General features: G+C 41.7%; 2 protein-coding genes across 3 annotated transcripts; both read left to right on the top strand.

The window, feature by feature from the left end:
- The first annotated feature begins 1,474 nt into the window (after window positions 1-1,474).
- Window positions 1,475-8,535, top strand: slc5a1 (solute carrier family 5 member 1). Its single transcript, XM_071466534.1, has 15 exons — window positions 1,475-1,748; window positions 2,302-2,373; window positions 2,775-2,879; window positions 3,113-3,172; window positions 3,369-3,473; window positions 3,624-3,729; window positions 4,221-4,301; window positions 4,418-4,626; window positions 5,422-5,557; window positions 5,694-5,801; window positions 5,904-6,054; window positions 6,149-6,317; window positions 6,920-7,135; window positions 7,247-7,346; window positions 7,447-8,535. The coding sequence occupies exons 1-15, from the start codon at window positions 1,611-1,613 to the stop codon at window positions 7,659-7,661; spliced, it is 1,971 nt and encodes a 656-aa protein (XP_071322635.1). The 5' UTR covers window positions 1,475-1,610; the 3' UTR covers window positions 7,662-8,535.
- Window positions 8,536-12,743: 4,208 nt separating this feature from the next.
- rnf208 (ring finger protein 208) lies at window positions 12,744-21,559 on the top strand. Of its 2 annotated transcripts, none has more exons than XM_071466206.1 (2): window positions 12,744-13,504; window positions 19,314-21,559. In XM_071466206.1, the coding sequence occupies exon 2, from the start codon at window positions 20,414-20,416 to the stop codon at window positions 21,188-21,190; it is 777 nt and encodes a 258-aa protein (XP_071322307.1). In that variant the 5' UTR covers window positions 12,744-13,504; window positions 19,314-20,413; the 3' UTR covers window positions 21,191-21,559. The 2 variants fall into 2 exon arrangements, with proteins under 2 accessions (XP_071322307.1, XP_071322308.1); XM_071466207.1 differs by having other exon boundaries at window positions 12,827-13,488.
- Window positions 21,560-21,649: the final 90 nt, after the last annotated feature.

Below are 21,649 nucleotides of genomic sequence, written 5' to 3' on the forward strand. Positions count from 1 at the left end.
AGAAGCATAATATAACATATATCCTTAAATATCTGAGCCTCGTGTTCGACCTCACAGTCACCGTTCACGGCCCTATGGAGACACCCAGTGGCTGCTGGCAATACTTTCTTTATATTTGTACAGACCATAATGGGAACACTGCTGGCCAAAAAACAGATTCTCAAAAACCAGAAGACAACAATGTCCTAATATGGGGACAAGAACTCATCTCTCTTAGACATTTGAAAAAAAAAAGAAAACTCAAAATGTATGTCCACATGGGAAAAATCTTTTGCACCTCTTCTACAATATCTTGAGACAAGACAAATAAGGGTTCACCTTTTTTTTCCTGGTTTAACATGAGCAAAGATGTAGGGTCAGCCTGGTTCTGGTGTCTTTATTGTTGTTGTTCTTGGCTCAAACTTCGGCCTTTTGACTAATTATTAACACACAAACGCACAAGTGTTTGAAGGATGTTTAGTGTTCCCTGTGGGTGGAGTGAAGTCGTGGGTTTAGTACTTCTTATTTGTGACTGACTTACAGCAAATGTGAAAATAGTTCCTTGTTGGTAGGAATTATTTAAAGGTTAGTGAAGTTAAGGAAAAAAATATTTTTGTGTAATTAATAACTGCATTTTATAGTTAATATTTTTTTGACTGTGCTTGATTCCTCATTCTGTGGACAGACTTGGCCAAAACTCTTCTCGGACATTCAAAATATCAATAAGATGTCTTATCACCAATTGTACTTATCGGTTATCGCAGTTTTACTTTTTGACAGAGGAGTTAAAGTCAGTGTGATGGGCAGTGAGAGAGCAAATGAGGTTTCAACAGAGCTATTATGGGTTAACATAACAAATAGAATAGAATAGAATAGAATAGAATAGAATAGAATAGAATGCCTTTATTGTCACTGTACATAAAATGGGCAACGAAATTAGCAAAACAGGCAGGTTTCGTAAAATCACACAGACATTTATAAAATCAGACAGTAACCATGTCTTACTTGTCGCAAGAGGTAGCTACTCAGTTGTGATAGTGGGCCTATCTAAAAAAAAATCTAAATTCTAAAGAATTTTTTTTTCTTTTTTCTTTTTTCTTTCAAATTTATAGGATACTACTTTAGTCAGGTTATTTTTGTGACATATCTGTCATCGTATGTGAGCCGAACTGAAGTGAGCCGAACTGAACTGATCTGCAGTGCGGATTGAGTTTATCTGTAGGTTCTTTGTTTTAAAGGAACACCTGTTTTTTCATCCGAGGTATTTCCTTGTGGGTTGATAATTAACAATGTCATTTTCTAAAAGTTACACATTTTTACACGTTTCATCGTCACATCCACAGTCATGTATCAGCAAGGTTTATGTGTGCATCCAGATACACTTTCAACCCACCATAATGTCAGAATTATTAGAAATTAACTCTCTCTCTCTCTCAACACACACACACACATACACACCCACTCTACCACCCCACCCCTCCCCCCACCCCACACACGCACACACACACACGCGCGCACACACACACACACACACACAGGCTACAGTATATCAGGTGCTTGTGTGCAGGTGCTTCAGTCAAAGAGGAGCAACTCCAGCAGCACTCCTGTTCTCTGCTCACCCTCTCAGCAAAATGCCTCACGATTACTTTGGATTCTCCTACATAAGGAGCAATCCAAGAAGCAACAATGCCACCGTGGTCCTTAACAATGCAGCAGATATCTCCGTCATCGTGGTTTACTTTTTGGTTGTCTTGGCCGTCGGAGTATGGGTGAGTTATCCAGTATTTTAGACGACCACTCTTTAAGTCCTTCTTGCCTGTGAAAAGTTAACTTGTCTCCAGCCTTATAGCTGTTAGAGTAGAACTGTAGTTTTATTTCAGTCTATGAAATAAAAATAATTTTTTTCCGTATTTGGTTTACTATTATGTGCTGATATAAGATGTTAACACCTTTATAGCAGCACCTTGGAGTACCAGGAGTGGACTGATAATGTGCAATCACAGCATCTTACTCAACAACCTCGTTTACAATTGTTTTATAGCAGATCAGAGGATTTTTACACCTCAGCCTGCACATGCGTTTTGTTAAATTTCATCCATTTATTGGCAGCAATGCTACTGTGATAGATTTGTGTTGCAAACATGCAAGGATTCTGTTGTGTTCTTTTACTCTTTTGATCACTGTGGCAGCAGCCGCATATCACATAAAATGTAGTCCTCCACAAATATTGCAGTAAGTGTTGAAATAGTGTATGACAGTCTGTGGCTGTTTTTCACAAATGCATTTCTCCATTCTCAAAAATGTTCACTTCTCCTGTTGCAGGCTATGGTTCGCACCAACCGAGCCACTGTCGGTGGCTTCTTCCTTGCAGGGAGGAGTATGGTGTGGTGGCCGGTGGGTATCTCACTGCTCAGATCAAAACAGAGAGTCACTCCCATGATTTTTGAGAATAAGATCTACATAAATCCAGTCTACAGTAATTATCCAACAGAGACACATGCTGACTGTGCTAATTGGCAGTATAAAGTATGATGCAGCATTACTATGAAAGTACTTTGTGTGAAATCAGGTTTTATTGGAGTAATTAGGTGTATAAATCATCAAGTATATTTATTACACTGATTTGGCCCCACGTGACATACCATAAAAGTACACTCAGGTGGAATCCCCCTGAAATTTCTCAGCTTTTTTATCCATCTGATGCTATTCTTGTTATCAAATGAACTCCAGAAAAACTGTGAATTTTAGAAAAGATGAATGCACTTCACTGACAGATTTAACTATGCACTCCACAGATCGGAGCATCACTCTTTGCCAGCAACATTGGCAGTGGCCACTTTGTAGGAATCGCCGGGACTGCTGCAGCTTCAGGAATAGCCATTGGTGGATTTGAATGGAATGTGAGTGAATTGCGTCTGATGTTCCAATTAAACCATTATCAGTTCTTACACAAATGTGTTTCTAACCTTCGACACAGATATTATCAGTTATTTCCGTCAGGTGATCTGATAAATCCATAGATTATCATGTGAGTGATCAGAACAACAGAAGTCAACTTTATCTTTATAGCAGCACTTTAAGTGACTGGTGGCATTAATTATTTGTTGTCTCCTTGTATATCTGTGTGTTTCAGGCTCTTATTGTGGTCGTCATTCTGGGATGGCTCTTTGTGCCCGTCTACATTAAAGCTGGGGTAAACAAAACACACAGGCCACATAAAAGACATAAAAGAGCACGCACAAGAACATGGAAATAAAAGAACACATACTCCTAATACATATACATACTGATTACCCCTATCCAAATGTGCATTCATAACTTCTGTGAAGTTGACAAAAGTGACAAAAAGTAACATTAATAAAAATCTCATGATTTGTGGGTGTGTTTAGGTGGTCACCATGCCTGAGTACCTGAAGAAGAGGTTTGGAGGACAGCGTATTCGCATCTATCTCTCTGTGCTGTCCCTGTTCCTGTATGTTTTCACTAAGATCTCAGTAAGTCGCTGTGGCACCACATCTTAACCTTCAGCCCTGCCCTGCAAAGGCTACAGCATCTCTCACATGTCATATTTCTATTTCATCATTGTACCCATATTGGACGTTATTGATTGAAATGGTGTGTTTTTTCCTCTTCCCTCCACTCAGGCAGACATGTTCTCTGGCGCCATTTTTATCAATCAGGCTCTTGGGTTGAATATCTACCTTGCTGTTGTCTTGCTACTACTGATTACCGCGTTGTACACCGTCACAGGTTTGTCCACTTAGGATGCAGTCTCTGCCTTTTCCACTGAACTCATAGATCGACATTTTGCTCATAAAATAAAGCCAGAAGATGGTGAGTCTTATCTACTTTATGAACGGGATCATGACCAGGGGTGAAGGTAGGGCCATCTGTGGAGATGTGGATATGCATGCACACTCTCTCGTCCTGGACAGTTTATCTGTGGTGTGTTATTGTGGTTAATTACCCATAGACTGCGATAAGCAGGTACTGTCCTTCTGTTGCTGTAATAATACATCCACACCTGAACTTTGTAGCTTTACAGGATGAGCATGAAACAGCACTTACATAACACCACCTAACACTGACTAACTAATTTGGTGAGATGAATTCGATCATGTGCAAACGTTACTCGATTTTATTTTCTGCAATAACTTCAGTTATGTACAGTAGTGGCGATTAAATGTGTTGATTTTGAATGAAATATTTCTAGATTTATGACATCACGTATTGTGTCTCAGGTGGATTGGCTGCAGTGATCTACACAGACACCTTACAGACCGTCATCATGGTTGTTGGATCATTCATCCTTATGGGCTTTGGTAATATTTTTCTTTTTTTATTACTTTTTATGACAGGGCAAATCCTGTTTGTGACATCAAACTGTTAAAAAGTAAATATCACTGCAAGCTAGTCTAACCTGTTCACATATCCTCAGCTTTCAATGAGGTGGGAGGCTATGAACGCTTCCAGGAGCGCTACATGGAGGCCATCCCTTCCATCACAATGGGCATCAATGCAAGCTGCTACGAGCCTCGGGCAGACTCCTTCCATATTTTTAGGAATGCAATTACAGGAGACCTGCCATGGCCCGGCCTGGTATTTGGACTCACCATTCAGGCCTTGTGGTACTGGTGCACCGATCAGGTCAGTCAGAAAAAATGGGCAGCCCTGTTGGGCCATTGTGATAGTGAGCATTCTAGTGACTAGTAACTATTGCTGAGTCAGTGGCAGTTTTTACTAATCACATGCAACACCACTGGTCATGAACACAAACACACATCCTTGTTTTACTATATTTGTGGGGACCTGTGACTGACATAATGAATTCTCTTTACCCTAACCTTAATCACACCTGAATGTCTAACCTCAACCCTACCCTGAACTGAAACCTAATTCTAATCATAACTCTAAAACCCAGGCTTAACTCTTAAATAACAAATTAAACTTGTGGGGTCCAGCATTTTGGTCCCCACAAAGCTGTCAGACCCCACAAGTACAGTAGGCTCCCAGTTATACCACAAATATGGTAAAACAAACCACACAGACACACACCTTTATCTCACCTGTTTATGCCAGATAGCACTGAAGCGGTCTGAGTTGGCCAGCTGTTAGTTAGACGTTAATGCACTCCCAGAGACTGAGATAAGATCAAGAGACAGACAAATGCTGGACCTCAATGAAGAGCTAGACGCCAAATCAAATCTTGACATCCAGGACACACACAAACACATTATGATCAGCTTCCCTTTATCCCTGCTCAGTCAACAGAAGAGAATACTTATCATCAAGGTTTATTTGGTTTAAGTGTTGTATTTACTCTGCAAATATTTTGAGTGGAGCTTGAAATGGAGAGAATTGTATGGAGTCCACTTCAACCATTTTTTTTATCCATTTAATATTGATAGTATCATGGCTCTACCAATCTTTTCCCCACTGTAGGTGATTGTCCAGCGATGCCTCTCAGCCAAGAGCTTGTCTCACGTTAAGGCAGGCTGCATCCTATGTGGCTACCTAAAGTTGCTGCCTATGTTCCTCATGGTTTTCCCTGGGATGATCAGCAGGATCCTCTACGTCGGTGAGTGTGTTGTGGGTTTTTTTGAAGCTCAGCCTTAAGCTCACAGGCTGAAAGCGCTATTGCAGCTCATGTATATCTTACCGCAGAGATAATTTGAATATTTCTGAATATCCTGCTGATCTTATTCATTTTATAGATGAGATAGCCTGTGTGGTCCCAGCAGAATGTGAAAAATACTGCGGGGCTAGTGTGGGCTGCACCAACATTGCTTATCCGAAACTGGTGGTGGATCTTATGCCCAATGGTAGGTGGCTGTGGATCCCTGTCTGATGTGGTTAGAATGCAAACTGGTCTTTTTCAAGTTATCCTCCTTCATATTTTTCATCTGTTGTTCCATGCATTTCAGGTCTGCGAGGTCTTATGCTGTCTGTGATGTTGGCCTCCTTGATGAGCTCACTTACCTCCATCTTCAATAGTGCCAGCACTCTCTTTACAATGGACATCTACACTAAGATTCGCCGCTCGGCCAGTGAGAAGGAACTCATGATTGCTGGCAGGTAAAACACATTCGGCGTTGTGTTCAATTTGGTTTGTAATTATTTTTAAGATTCCTAACTGCTGCTATTTCCACGTGTATCTGACTGTGTACAGAGTGTTTATCTTGGCCCTGATTGGTGTGAGCATAGCATGGATCCCAGTTGTGCAGTCAGCCCAGAGTGGTCAGCTCTTTGACTACATCCAGTCCATCACCAGCTACCTCACACCACCTGTGGCAGCTGTCTTCATGCTCGCCATCTTCTGCAAACGTGTCAATGAGGCTGTGAGTTGCCACTTCAATCATCTATTGAATAGTCTGTGACTGAGCTAGGGGATCTACAAGGCTCTAATTAAGTAGAGCAGTGCTTTGAGTTACTGTCATCACGTGAACATGTTTACAGTAGAGTGCTGGAAGAACTCCTAAAACCCAGAAATTAGTTATAGCACTTTAGCACTTTTGATTCCCTCTTCCCAAAGTCTTTGGGTTTTTTGAATGGGTTTTTGATTAGATGCCTGAAATAAGGTCTGTAGTTAACAGAAGCACATTTTATTCTGGGACATAAAATACCAGTTGCCAACAAGTGGCTAAATGAGACTATAGAGTTTGTCGTAATCAAATCGTAATCAGGTTGTGTTGTAATCAAAAAGCCAATGTAAAAATCCCCTTGGTTTTTTGTTGTGGGAACAGGGTGATGCTAACTTCTGGGTTGGCTTACAAAAATATCTGATCCCTGCATTACTCTATGATATTTTTAACATGGTGATGTTAAGCAGGTACAATGTTTATTATTATAGCATGTTAGCATTCTAAGTATCAGTGTCAATTTTCTCATCTAACTCTTAAAGAAAATCACCATTTTAATCTAAACTTCTTTCTTTCCTCAGGGTGCTTTTTGTGGTCTCGCGATAGGCCTGTTAATTGGCCTGTCCAGGATGATAAGTGAGTTTGCCTTTGGGACAGGAAGCTGTGTTGAACCCAGTAACTGCCCCACCATCATATGTGGAGTCCATTACCTCTACTTCTCCATCATCTTGTTTGTCATCTCCTGTATCATCATCCTGGCAGTTTCTCTCATGACCAAACCCATCGACGACAAGCATGTACGTGACCGCTGAGAGATAAGGCTGGATAAATCATTAATTTCCCCAAACCATTCACAGAAAAACATTACATATATTAGTTTTAACCCATGTGTTGTGTTTTTCATCTAGTTGTATCGACTATGCTGGAGCCTGAGGAACTGCACGGAGGAGAGGGTGGACCTTGAACAAGAAGACTGGGTTGATAACAACAAAGATATGGACATAGAAGGTAATCAGCTGACTAACAGTATATACATAGATGGATGCACTCAAGTATGTACACAGACACAAGCAGATTTTCCTCATCGTTGTTGTCTCATCCATCACAGAACCCGAGGAGGAACCTGGTTTCTGCAAGAAGGCACTGATGTGCTTCTGTGGCCTGGAGCAGAAAAAAGCTCCCAAGTTGAGTGCAGAGGAGGAGGAGGAGCTGAAGAAAAAACTAACAGACACCACAGAGGTGCCTCTATGGAGGAACGTCGTCAACGCCAACGCCATCATCCTCCTGTGTGTGGCTGTTTTCTGCCATGGCTTTTTCGGTTAAAGAAACTCGAATAAGTCCAATTGCTCTCTGTAATTTATACGAACACTATAATTTATATTCAAGTGACAGATTTTTACATGAATGTAATATCTAACCCAACAAACCAGACAGTGACCCCAACCCACTAAAATAAGATAATACACACCCAGACCTTTTTATAATCTATCATTATTACAATCTGTATTGTATATTGTGTATGGCTACTGAACTCCCCCAGGACATAAAATATATTTTTGCTGAGTATGTTCCTGTCTAAAACTCTGAAAATATTATGTAATTTTGTTTTATTTTTATAATTTTTCAACACTTAACCTGTCCTGGTATTTTGCTGCTGTACACCAGTAAACCATACTATAATATATTATATTGTAACATGTATTGCACTTAAAAGACATTAATATTGTGCATAAATATTTACAAATCAATATGCTAAACACTGGCCTGATCCCCTGCACATATGTAGCTTCTCCAGACTTAACTGAAAGGTTTCTCTCTTGTCTTTACTGCTGCTTTTATGAGTGTAATCATAAAGAGAGAGGGCAAGGGTGGCTGGGGAAAACAGCTCATGAACGAAGCTGCAGGATGACTCACGCTTATCCTCACAAAGTCATGCGACTCAGGATATTTTATGTAATATGTTTTTATATGTTTTAATTCAGCATTCTGCCCTAAATCATAAGAACTGGAGCTCCCGTGATAAAAGAAATGCCAGTAAATTTTAAAATTCTTGATAATTACTATATTTGCTACCTCATTCTACCTAAGCCATGTTTTTTGTGTGCTCAAAGTCCATGAGTGCTGTCACTTCTTAAATCTTTGCACCTTGCTGTATGTTGTTTTAAGCGTTAATGAATAAAAACATCTCAGGGAAAAAGGCTGTGAATTACACGGTGATTGTCTGAAACTCTTTACTTCCCTCTGGTGGTCCCTGCCAAAAATGTAAGTTGTTGCTGTTTATTTTAATACACATCACATTACTGGTAAAATAACTGAGGTAAATCCGCTCAGCCACCATCAGCTAAACTTCCCAATGACTGAATATATAGTCATCCTGGCCAATCAATCTCTCCATCACAATATCAATATAAAAATCATCTCTCCATCTCTAACTTCAACCAAGATCATGTGAAATCTGGGCATCATGTTTGATGACCATCACTACACACAAGGCAATCACAGTTCAGACCGTTCTTGTCTGTGGTTCCCTGATGATGGAACAAGCTACTTAATGCTATCAGAGCAGAGGTGTCTCTCTCTCTCTGTCTTCAAGAATCTCTTTACTCGTCTCTTCTGAGAGCGCCTCCTCTCCTAATACCTCTAACACCATAATGTGCCTAACCAGCACTTTTTGTGCACTTTGGGTGCGCGTCTTTACCTGATGTCCTTGTACTTATTATTATTATTATTATTATATATCTAGCACTTACTGAACAGATTTAATTCTTAATACTTACACCAAGGTCTCCTACTGCACTGAGGTTTAGTGTTGTCCCTTTCTTGGAAGTCACTTTGGATAAAAGCTTCTGCCAAATGATAAATGTAAATCAAACTATCTTTTTATGTGTTTTGTAAATAAATGCTGAATATAAACGAATAAAGTCACTTTTTTAATTTACCGCAAGACTTGTGAGTCATTCCGGTTACAATACATTTATTATCTCTTATCACTAACTCTGTGGTTAATGTGTGAGTGAATAGCACTAATGTAGCCTTGAATATGAGCACCACAGTTGAATCATTTATGATGTCTGCCTTGGACTTACATTTTGTTCCACGCAGTTTTGGCTTTTTATATCCCTGCATAATTCTCCACCAGCTGCCCTATCAATGTTATATCCATTTGGCTCATATGTCCAGCGACAAGTCATGACTAAGTGGAACATACCACAGTCGAAGGGCAACTTGGAGGCTTGTCTCATTCTGAACAGTCAGAAGACAAGTTTTGGTTTTAGTGCTCCATCCCATCTGTCAACCAAATTTAACCCTGTGTGGTGAAAATTGCAAACAAAGACTGAAGAGTTTGCAATAGACTAATGTAAAATAATATGATGTACTATATCTGTTTGCACAATGTCACTTTAAAACTGGAAAATTAGGGTAAATGGAAAGCATGTAATAACACTACAATATGAACACGTGAGTCCTTAATGCAAAGCATTTGATGTTATTTTTTTTAATTTGTTGAGTTCTACAATTATACAAAATGGAATACAATACAAAATGATTTGGTTTATACACATACAAATAATCAAATAACAATCAAATAAAGTTGTAGGACTATTGTGTTAGATTTCATGAACCTGTACAGACAAGCACTGACGTAATGAATGTTCTGTCTGAATAAAAGCTCTCACAATGGAGATAATGGCACAGGCCCCACCTGTAAAAACACAAGGACAAAAAACAAGGTAAGATGGCCTCCCACTGGCACAAGAGCCTCATCGCAAAGGTCAAGGTGCAACATTACACCCTGCAACAAACTAGTTTAAACAGTTTAATCCCTTTTACTCAAAAAGCTACTGCATTTTGGTTAATTTGGCTTTAACAGACTGAGCTTCTAAGTAGAGTATAAAAATATTAGCCCTGCCTTTACCAACTGTAATATTTAACTGATGAACACACTAATTAACAATAATTGTAATCTGACAGTAATAAATTATCCTGAAATGTGTCATTATGATGAGTGCTTTTGCTATTGGTATTTAAGTATATTTTTACATTAACACTTATGTACTTAAATAGCATTTGAATTGTAGAGTATTTCAACAATGCAGCTGAAGTGGAAATCGGGCCTTGTTGAACGAGGCATGCTTCAGGGCATGTCGGGCCCGCTTTGCATGTGACAGGTCTCATTGTCCCAGCAACTACAATTACATAGGGCTTCAGGTCCTTACAGCTTCCTCTGAACCGCACTACACCTGTTCAGACAGCAGTGGGAAAACAACCCGCACACTGCAAACACTGTGACTCTGCCATACACCTTTTATGGCAACCCTTCATGGCCAATGTCTTGCACACACATTTTTGTAATGGTTTGGTTCACTGGCATTTGAAAAAAAATATAATAACAATGTACTTGGTCTTGGACTATTCTTAAACAAGCAAACAATTTAGTCCTGCTGCAAGTGCGTTTCTCATTTCTTACACTAGTTGCACACCAGTATTTTTAATAGGTTACTCATATCTATAGGATTATTATGATTTGGACTGATTTCACATTGAGAAAACCAAAGGCCTTCTGCCTTCTGGCCTTTGATTGTTGCTTACTTATTTATTATCGGTGTTAATAATAATAATAATCACCTATTACCCTCTACTCACAGAAAAAGTTATTTCATTATTTGCCAATACAGCAAAAGTAATATGTGGCATTATTTTCGTTACAGCTCCGTCTGAGACTCAAAATCACATGCTGCATCTTGTGTATTTCGCATGTGAAAAGGAGACATTGTGCTTTAGCATGACAAACATTACAGCCGGAGGTTTACACTGACCACCAGCAGCTAGCTTGACACCGGAGAAATATAATTTCTCCTATGAAGACATTTAACATTATTTCACATGTATTTTACGGTATTAACATTCATTATCTGTTTATACAAGAGGTGTAATACACACTTATTTCTGCATTCTAGTGTATCCCATGTATTAAATGGTTATATAACCTACTGCTCATTATCTCTAAATAGGGGCACTTAAAGTAAAGTGTTGCTGTGATGTAATTGTTGCTCAGAAAGCATTAATGTAACAGGTTACAAAGTAATTATTACTTCCCAACACTGGTTGTAAATATTTAATGTTCTAGAGAAATATCTCATTGTCATGGGCTTTCAACATGACACGCACATCCATTTACCTAAAAAAGGCTTCTGGGTAAAAGAAAAGACACCAGAGCAACAGAAAACTGCACAGCAAAAAGCCAGTTTGAGGAACTTCGGTTGCATCAGTGATGTACTGAGCACATTCGGTGGCTTTTCCACAAACGTCTGACTTCTCAGAAGTCTGAAGATCGAGAGAAAACTAAGTTTATGGAACTGAAATATACAGTACTAACTACTTATTTCTTTTTTTGCCTCTCATTACATTATGCATTTGATGCCCATATTATGTAAGCACAACCCTTTTAAACCCTCTATCTTTTTTTCCCACTTTGATGTGAGGATTATTTATTGGTCAGCACGAAGGCTCGAGCAGATAGAAAACTTATTAAAATCCTAGTTATGCAACATCAGTGTATGGTGATGTATCTGTGGTGGGAGCTTAGGATGCTGCCTTCATGTCACTGAGTGAATTTAAAGGCACTCAGCAGTGTCAGATTTAGCAGACAAGCCAAGGAGGAATGAATGCAAATAACACCTCCCTGTTATATTGTTGACATTTTTGCTTTGAGACTCTGTGTGCAGGAATCCATTCCTGCACTTGACAAACATGAATGAGAGATTTGTGGCCCATGCTGAATATGATTGGTCTGTTTTTGCCAAGTTTCCAGTCAGCATCCTGATAGAAAATTAATTTGTGAGTGAATTTATGCTTTATTGTCCCCTCTGAGATGTGCTGCACTGTGTAGATTAGAGCTACTTGCCCCAGCTTCCTGTATTAGCTGTGTGTCTGGCTGGTGTACTTAACTGTGTGTGTGTGTGTGTGTGTGTGTGTGTGTGTATTAATATTGCATATAATGTATAAGTGTGATTCATGAAGGGTGTGTGCATGTTTGTGTATACATGTGTGTGTATGTTTGTGTATACACACGCGTGTGTTTGTGTGTGTGTGTGTGTGTGTGTGTGTGTGTGTGTGTGTGTGTGTGTGTATGTGCGTGCGTGTGCATATGTGTATTTTAGATGGGGGGGTGTGGAGGGTGAGTAGCATTGTTAAGGTTCGTCATTGGCTGAAATATTTTCTCTGGCAACTAGAAAACGTGATCCTGCCTGCAGAGGCACTGCAGTGTGTGCTGCAACGAGAGAGAGTGGATGAGAGAGAGAGGGAGTGTGTGTGAGAGAGAGAGAGAGAGATAGAGAGAGAGAAAGAGAGCGAGAGGGAGGGGGGTGGGCAGGCAAAACAAGCCTCATGCATAAGGAGGGTGCCAGAAGCACAGAGACAGAGAGGGAGAGTGTGTGTGTGGGCGTGTGCATGTATGTGTGAAAACACTGCGCATGTGTGACTGTGAGGCGCACTGACTGAAGCAGACAGAGGAGGAGAAAGAGGAGTAATGAACGGCAGCTGAGTCGAGAGGAGAGGTAACATCAGAGGAGAGGGAACGAAGGAGAAGGGAGGTTTACCTGAAGACCAGAAGAAAGAGACGGGCAGAAAGAAAGAGAGCAAGAGAAGGGGACGTGCACGCAGAGGAGCACAGCACAGATACTCAGGTCACCACACATAATAAGCTGAATAATTTGACAGGCGTAGGAAGAGAGAGAGAGAAACAGAGGGATGGAGAAAGAGATACCAGAGGGAGACGCTCAGCCGCAGCTCGTCAGAGAAGGAGCAAGGGTGGGAGAGTGAAGGACAAAGGTACCAGAGGGGGGAGGAGGAGAGGAACGAGGGATGCGAAGCTCAACGAAAGCAGCCCGAGACATGACGCATCCACCTTGCAACAGCTTCCTCCATCTTACATCTCCTCCATCTTTTTCTTCCCCTCGCTGCTGCCTGTTGTTCATCCTGCCAGAGTCATATGGACAGGAGAGAGTATCCTCCCTCTGGTGAGACATCGCTCGAACAAAGAGACTGAGCGGCTTGGTTTACCTTTCGCAGAGCAGCATCAACAACGAGAGCGTCGGCAAGAACAGGAAGAGGAGAGAGGAGGACCGGAGAAAGGACTGGAATAAGACAAGTGCGTAAGCAGACAGGTGAGGGTGAGAAAGGGCTGTGCATCTGTTTCGTGGCGAAGATCGTGAGATTTTCTTGTGTGTTTATCTTCATGTTCTGCATCTGTGTGATCTGTACGTTTCAGATGTGCGAGGTCGGGCTTATCTGTGTGGGTTCTCTCCTTTTCAGCTCCCTTTGTGCAAGAACACAAAAGACAGCGGTGGTCTTTGCCTTGTTGCTTTGTTAAGTTGAGCTGGGATTTACGTGGTTGTTGCATCATGGCCGTCCATTTTGCAAACACACACACACGAATGCATGAATGGAAACACATATGACCACACACACCCACACACACCTGCTAATCTGCACAGACCACAGCGATGTTTAGGTTTGGGTGTAGATGGTATCTTGTGGGTGTCATGACTCCAGCAGGTCTGACATTTGACAGACCTCTGCACAGACAGACAGACAGCCAGCGGGTGCAGGGGGGAGGGAGGGTGGGGGTTATAGGGACAGGGCAAGAACGGCGTGTTCTGTAGTTGTCAGCAGTGCTAAGGCATCTCTATATTGGCCATACATTGGCGCTGCAGTGAGAGTGCTGGGCACACCATGCTGCGATTGCATAACTGCTGCTCCTGAGCTGCACCCCTCCCACATGCGAAGCAGCGAGCTAAAGCTGCTCCATCTCACACGGCCCAAACATTTTGGCCACCTCACCTCTATCTCACCGATGAGTCCCCTCTCGAGCTCACACAACATCAACAGTGCAGTCCACCTTAACCCTGTGCTGAGACAGCCTCCTTTAAAGGAAAATCAATCTCCTTAATCACTCGAGCCACTGTTGTTATTGAAGAGCTGGGCATTTGCTGAAGGTTTCCCTCATAAATCTTTTATGAGGTCTGTGTCAGGCAGAGCGATGCTGGTTATTGCTTTTATTTTTCTGCCTGTGTGCAGCTCTGCCATGTTGCTGTGGGAGCTACATAGACGAGAACAAAGAGCACTTGGCCGTAATGAATTGCGAGGCAAAATGGCCGATGTCTGCCATGAATGACAGCAGGCAGAATTATTAACCTCCACACACACTCAACGAGCAGTTTGTGCCCATGCAAAATGTACAAACAGACTGCAATTATACAGTCGCTGATGTTGCAAGTAACAACAGCCTGATGGATTGACTGTAAATGTATAGTCATCGCTTGGAGCCAAATGTCATATGTTCATCTGAATTCTAGGAAAAAAATATCAAGATGTATTACATCAGCCTGACACCAATCTACTGTATGTCATATGTGCATGAGACTCATTCCTTTATTCAGAAAATGATGGTGTGCAGAACTCCTCTGAGCAAAGCAGAAACATAAAAACAGCCTAGACACTGAGATGCATCTGACATCTGCATGCATACAGCACCACACCACTTTCAAAGTGTAAAAATGCAAACACAAACACATCCTCCGGTTTTTGAATTATTCACAATATTTCATTAAATCCCTGCGTCCACGATTCCCAGAGAGGAGCCGCAGCCAGCAAACATACAGTAAATCTGGGGATTTGTCCCCAGATCACGCTAAGGTCATAATATGTTATGCAATCAAAATACAACATAATATCCCGCACAGGTCCGAGTAGACATGTGACGATGCTTTTTACCAGCCGAGGCATGAATGTGGATATACATCTCCACATAGCTGGCATACCTGACATACTGCAGGTATGTGGTGTAGGGGCAAAAAGACCCAGGACTGTCCGTTCTGTCCTGGCCAACAGACTGCTCATAAAGATAGATAGATAGATAGATAGATAGAATAATAAGAATAATAATTTCATTGAGAGAAAAGCGAGAGAGACAGGTAGGGAGACAGACCGATGTGCATGGTCTGTATGACTCATTCAGAACATGGTGCCCTTCTCCTGTTCTTCTGATGTGTGTGTGTGTGTGTGTGTGTGAAAGCGATGAAGGAACCTAGTGGGAGTGTGAGAGGATAGGAATGTTCTAGGCATGTCCTCTTCAGGTCAGGTGTGTGTTTATTTCAGTTCAATCAGCCAGAAGGAAATCTAGCCTGACCGATAGTGTGCACATTTAAAAATACTCCTTTTAGTGCTTGTTATCTGTTTGTTTGTGTGCCTACTGGAATGTAAAGGGTGGTGCCGTGTACGTGATGGGGAGATGTCTGAAGGCGAGAATGTTGTAGGATATCTGTGTGTGTGACTTTACACTGCGTGTGTTTAATGGTATGAGGAATGTGCTGCTGAGACAGACTCCTCTGACATCTCTGTGGTCAGCTCTCCTCTTCCTCCTTTTGCTTGTGATGACGAGGTCAAATGCCTGCCATGATTTCATTAGTGTGATAATTCCTCTGCAGGGAAAGCATCCACAGATATGTATACACACACACACACGCACACACACAAAAATACAATGTCAAGACTATGGGAGAGCTGCAGCAGTTTACACTGTTAATATGGTGGCTGGGCCAGAGATGAGCTCCTTACATAACCAAGGGAGCTCTGTCGATTAGGAGGAGGCTGCGCCAAAGCAGGCCCATCAGCAGGCAGCCTGCATCAGTTATCAGCCCTTTTCATAGCACTGTCACCAAATTAGAGGGTAATTTTAGCTGCTTCATCTCCCCCAGGCTCAAAGGCTCCTCATGCAGTCTGGTTGCTTTATCAACTCGACCCCTGCCACCATCAGACAGAAGTATTTTCACAAGCTGTTTGTGTCCACAAAATACGTCTGGACATTTAATATCTGGGAGAAGTGGAGCTGGGCTTGAATTTCCCTAAGGCTTGATCAATAGCAGACCTGATACTGGATTTTTTAGGCCAAAATCACTATTTGAGAGTTTAAAAGATCTGATAATCATGTATAAGCTGAACATATTTTATGTTGTTTTTTTTTACTTATCATACAAACATGTTTTGCTTATTTTAGATCATTTAAATTTGTTTGTACTCTGCAGTTGATGTAATGGCGACACACACTCCTCAGTGATGTAAGATAGTATACTATAATATCATGTAGGGAATCATTTAAAATCAGTTCATGCTGATGTTATTATTATAAGTTTAGCGAGTAAATTATATATTTTGATACCTCAGGTTGATTAATACAAACATGATTTTCTTCAAAATATTTGTTTAATTCAACAAAAGAAGCCAAAACTCTCAAATGCTAAGTGTCTAAATACAAACAAATCTTTTCTAAATAAAAAGTTTTAAAGTTAGCAAAATTATTACCATAACTATTACTATTACTACCTTATAGATGTATTAAAAACGACTAAGAACCTGACCAGGCATTCAATGCCAACATGCTGTACATGTCAGTTTGTTATCAGTTTGTTATCCAGCCATAATAATGAATTGATGATCATATTTTTTGAATTGTTTTTCAAAATGTACGAATTAATATGTCAAAGGAATTTGTACGTAAATACAAACAAAATTAGTTGCCATAGTGATATATAGAAATTTCCAATAATTATGCTTATTATAGCCAATATCACTCTGCATTTGTATGGTGATATAAAACCAGAGACCGTCTTAGGCTATCGTCCGGTTATCATAATATTGTGAGTCTGTGTCTGAGTTTGTTAAAGATATTTCACAATTTCTATTCTTGCTCGGACCTTTAAGGTGATCATATAGCCTACACACTAATGATGGGGGTTTCTTAAAAATGTCTTGCACACATACTTGCTGAAAGCACCATGGATGGCATCCAAAATATATCACTAGGAAGACATTTGTATGGAAATAACACAATATAATAATAATGATAATATTAAAAACACAAAAAGAACATGAGTACAGAGGAAGTAAAAACAATAAAATAAGATCAATTCAATAGGAATAAAACAGTATAAATAAAAACCTATGTCAAACATCCCTAAAAGCTTTCACAAAGAAGATGTTTGAGAAGAGATTCAATTTGATGATAACACCATGTCCTCATACTGTGTGTAAGGATGAAAAGGAAACAGGCAATTTTGGGAGAGGTGTTGCAGCACTGCAGTGCTGGAGACACATTTGGTGAGATTGTGAGTGATTCTAACAGCCCTGTGGTGTTTGAGTGTAGCCTGTACAAATATGTCAACAGATTCATGGAGAAAGAATAAAGGGGAGAAACGAATGTCTGCCTGTGTGCCCAGCATGGCTCGCTGCATCACGTGAAAGTAATGGGCTAAACCACTTCCGTCTGTTAGGTACATCTCTCATACGCTGTGAATCTTCAGCAGAGGTTGGAGGCAGGAAACCACTGAGAGGTGCATAGATAAACAAACCATAAATAGAAACCAGGGCCAGCGCTTCGCTCCCTCTCCTCTTTCTCTCTCTCTCTCTTCCTCGCCATGTAGGTCACCTCCTCTTCTCAATGTTTTTTTTTTTCCCCTCTAATGAATCACCACTGTTGACAGCCATGCAAAGAATGAAAAGATGTGTCATCCTCCCTCTTCTGTTGTTTGGCAGTAAAAAATGTTCTTCCGTGCACTTGTTCTTTTTCACAAACCCACACACAGAATGACACAAAGCCTCCGTGCAGATTATAACCTGTTCCCACTCATGTCAGGGTCTAGCTGACGCAACTCACAAGACGACTCAGTGTTGACAGGAAGCCGGAACCATGACAAGAGTGGGGCCGCAACATGTGTCACAATCACCTGCTCTGGGAAGACAGTGTGGCAGGCTTTAGCTTCTCGTTATTTATCAGTGACTCTTACTCTGTCTCTGCAGCTCACAGCACAGTTTACCTTCAATCCTGCCATTTTTATACTGTATCGAACATGTGTATATGTGTGTGTGTGTGTGCCACACACACACATATACATGACACTGGACTGTATATGAAAAAATGAAATGATTTTAACTGAGAGAATACTTGTATCTACAAAATGATAAAAGCTCATATTTACAAAGAAAGATCATAAAACATATGATATAATGTATGTACATACAAGTACACCTGCATAATCTAATCTAATCCGGTACAGTCCTGCCATGACATGTTGTCTTAATGAAACTCATGATGTTCAGGCTTTGGGTTAAGTTTATTCGTACTGGACTAGATTATATTAAGAGGCGTCTATTTTTTTGTCCTTTCTATTCTACATACATTAAGAGGGGCGAAATATTAGAAATTCCTCCCGATATAATTATAAAACACGATCATGAGCCATGACCTCAGTGCTAACACATATAATTGAATCGTCAACAGCGTCATTAAAAACATTGTAGGCATCAGTAGTAGAGCAGAGCTGTACAATTACTTCATTAACCAATGGACAGATGGTGGACGGCAGTTTTAATAGTCAAAAGGAAGGCGCAGTCTCTGAGCTACACCCCAGAGCAAGTGGCTACATGCTAATTGTCTCACTCTTTAAAGAAATACACTTGGGCCAAGGCCAAGATGCAAAAGGAAATGGGACAAATCTTTTTTCACCTGAGTGAGCCATCCTGGTATCATCTCTAATCAGATAAAAAGAAACTGATCTTCGTAGAGATATAGTTGAGTGAACGCTGCTTGGATGATTTTTTTTTTCCAATAAAAAAATTCCAATGTGAAATATTCTAAAATCTTCCACAGAAATATAACATTTCTTCTTGTTACAGAAATCTAATATCTAACAGTATGTGTTCTTTCATGCACAGATATAAATCACAATGTAACCTGCGTACACCTACATACCTTTCTAAAAATAAAAATCATACTCCAGTAAAACTTAGCTTATCCAGCCCTCCACATTTGTCTTTCATCTGCATATTTAATGTTATTAACACTCACTTAAACTGAAAAAAAGGAGAAATGCATATTTTCATGTTATATATAAATATCCCTTTTTCCTGTTTTCACAGGTGGAAGGACCAAAGGAATCACGTTATGAGTCTGACTCAGTGAAAAAGGGAGACAAGCACAGAGGCATCCTTCAGACTGTTATCACTTCTGCTGCTCTGTTGGGAGGACTGTTTGAAAATCCCCCCCCCCCCCCAAAAAAAACCCTTCACTCCCACCTTTGAGGAATTTAGGAGCCTTGGAGATTGAAGGAGTCATTCCAACCACAGCTTTCTGGAGCATTATAGGACACCTCCCAAAAAAAGACCTCGCCCTCCTCCTTCTCCCTCCTTCTTATCAACAAGCCACTGAGAGGGTCACACAGGGTCACCTGACCAAATTGGAACAAGACCAGAGAGAGAGAGGTTATTCTTTCTTTCTTTCTCACGCATTCAAGTCGATGTGTAACACACAGGCAGGCAAAAACAGGAAGTCAAGCGGGCGTTAAAGCGAGACACACATGTGAAGGCTAGTTTGAGAAGGCAAGAGTTTCCCTTGGCAGGCCACAGGATATAGTTTAAGACAATACCTCTTGGACCTTTCCGAACTGCCTGTACTCAGTCCTGTCTGCCCCCTCCCCTCCCACCTCAGAAAACAACCAACCTGTTCTGTATGTATATATGTGAGCATCTGTGTGCATATGAGATTATTTATTGGTGTTCACTGAGTGAGAACATATCTTTGTGCTAAAGTACTAACTGTCCTTGTGTGTGAATATATATTTCTGTACATAGCCATCAGAGACAGCACAGGAACATCAGCGTAAGTGATTTAAAACAACAAAAAACTACCTTTAAGTGGTCAACACTGGTCATATACTGTAAGCTGGACTGTTAAATCATCTGTACATATCAGCCGTGACAGAATAAGAGCTGCAGACTGTGGTGCTCTGGCTGAGCTCCTCTATCTGTCATCCCCTCATAAAGACTCAGGCTGACAGTAGTGCACACCAGGGGGGATCTGTGAGGGAAACATGGAGGCAACCATCCGTCCCCACGTCCCCTCGAATGGCTGACTTTAGAGAAGGAGCACAGTCTTTTTCCCCTCGCGCAGAACCAGGCAGGGCCATCCAGCGCTGATTAGAGCCACAACCCCTCTCTCTTCCACCTCCAAAAGCGTGCGAATGTCCTGCCTCAGGCGTCAGCCCGTCACCATCCCCATGGACACCGTCAAGATCATTCAGTCGGAGAAGTTCCCCAGAGAGTGCCCCGTGCCCGTCACGCAGCCGCGCTATGCCCCACCCCCCAGAGTGGCGTGGGACGGCGGAGGTGAAGGCGAAATAATCGTCAACCAGGCCTGCAGCGACCTGACCCTGGACATAGCAGGGTCTCCCCGGCCGATGGTGTCCCCCCCGGCCCCAGTGACGCGCAGGGAGCAGAGCTTCCTGGCGCAGCGCAAAACCAGTGCCAACGAAATCTGCTACCACCAGTTCCACTACAAGATGGAAGACGTCATAGTCAACCAGTACGTGCTGCGCTCCTCCTCCACCTCCTCCTCCACTTCGTCCTCCTCCTCCTCGGGACCCGTCATGCCCTGCGAACCCCTGGACTGCCCAACCTGCGGTCACACCTACAACTTCGCCGGGAAGCGTCCGCGCATCCTCTCTTGCCTGCACTCGGTGTGTGAGGAGTGCCTGCAGATCCTCTACGAGTCCTGTCCCAAGTACAAGTTCATCTCCTGCCCCACGTGCCGGCGCGAGACAGTGCTGTTCACTGACTATGGCCTGGCTGCTCTGGCCATCAACACCAGCATCCTGAGCCGCTTGCCCTCTGACCCCAATGGGCCCGTGCAGTGGGGCGGGGACGCCGACCGCAGCTGCTACCAGACTGTGCGCCAATACTGCCAGTCAGCCTGCACCTGCCAGATTGCCAACCCCTTGTCCTCCTGTGGCATCATGTAGACAAGGGGGGGGGACGCTGCAGGCATGACTCGACGCTAACCCCCCCTCCCCCCAACACCACCACTCTCTTCGTCTATAAGCTCTCCCCTTTCTGCCAATTCCCCCTCTCACACACATACAGTAAATAAATTCCTCCACAGATGTTATCTCTATATATTTAATAGCACAGATGGATACTGTGTGGGACTAAAGGATGCTGGTGGTTCAATAAATAGTAAATAAATGTATTTTATGTATGGACTGGAATCCTATTCACCCTCTCTCGTTTGGTTGGACGTGTTTGTCATTGACATCTCTTTACATGGGAATGCCAGGGGAGGTCTATCCCCCCAACCTAGGTGAATAAAGATTAAATAATGATAAAAGTAACTATGTGTGGCCTGTGCTTGTTATCTCTCAAGCTACAGAGCATTTACAGCTGCAGAACACTGCCTTTTCTTTTCTTATTTATTATTAGTA

The sequence above is a fragment of the Trachinotus anak genome, unplaced genomic scaffold, assembly GCF_046630095.1.
Source record: "Trachinotus anak isolate AG129_WGS33_773 ecotype Australia unplaced genomic scaffold, CSIRO_AGI_Tana_v1 ptg000028l, whole genome shotgun sequence".
In the NCBI taxonomy this organism is placed as follows: Eukaryota; Metazoa; Chordata; class Actinopteri; order Carangiformes; family Carangidae; genus Trachinotus; species Trachinotus anak.

Coding starts and splice junctions, on each gene's coding strand:
- slc5a1 (XM_071466534.1), top strand. CDS start 1,611: ATGCCTCACGATTACTTTGGATTCTCCTACATAAGGAGCAATCCAAGA. Junction 3,474..3,623: donor ATGTTTTCACTAAGATCTCA/GTAAGTCGCTGT, acceptor CCCTCCACTCAG/GCAGACATGTTCTCTGGCGC. Junction 4,302..4,417: donor ATTCATCCTTATGGGCTTTG/GTAATATTTTTC, acceptor ACATATCCTCAG/CTTTCAATGAGGTGGGAGGC.
- rnf208 (XM_071466206.1), top strand. CDS start 20,414: ATGTCCTGCCTCAGGCGTCAGCCCGTCACCATCCCCATGGACACCGTC.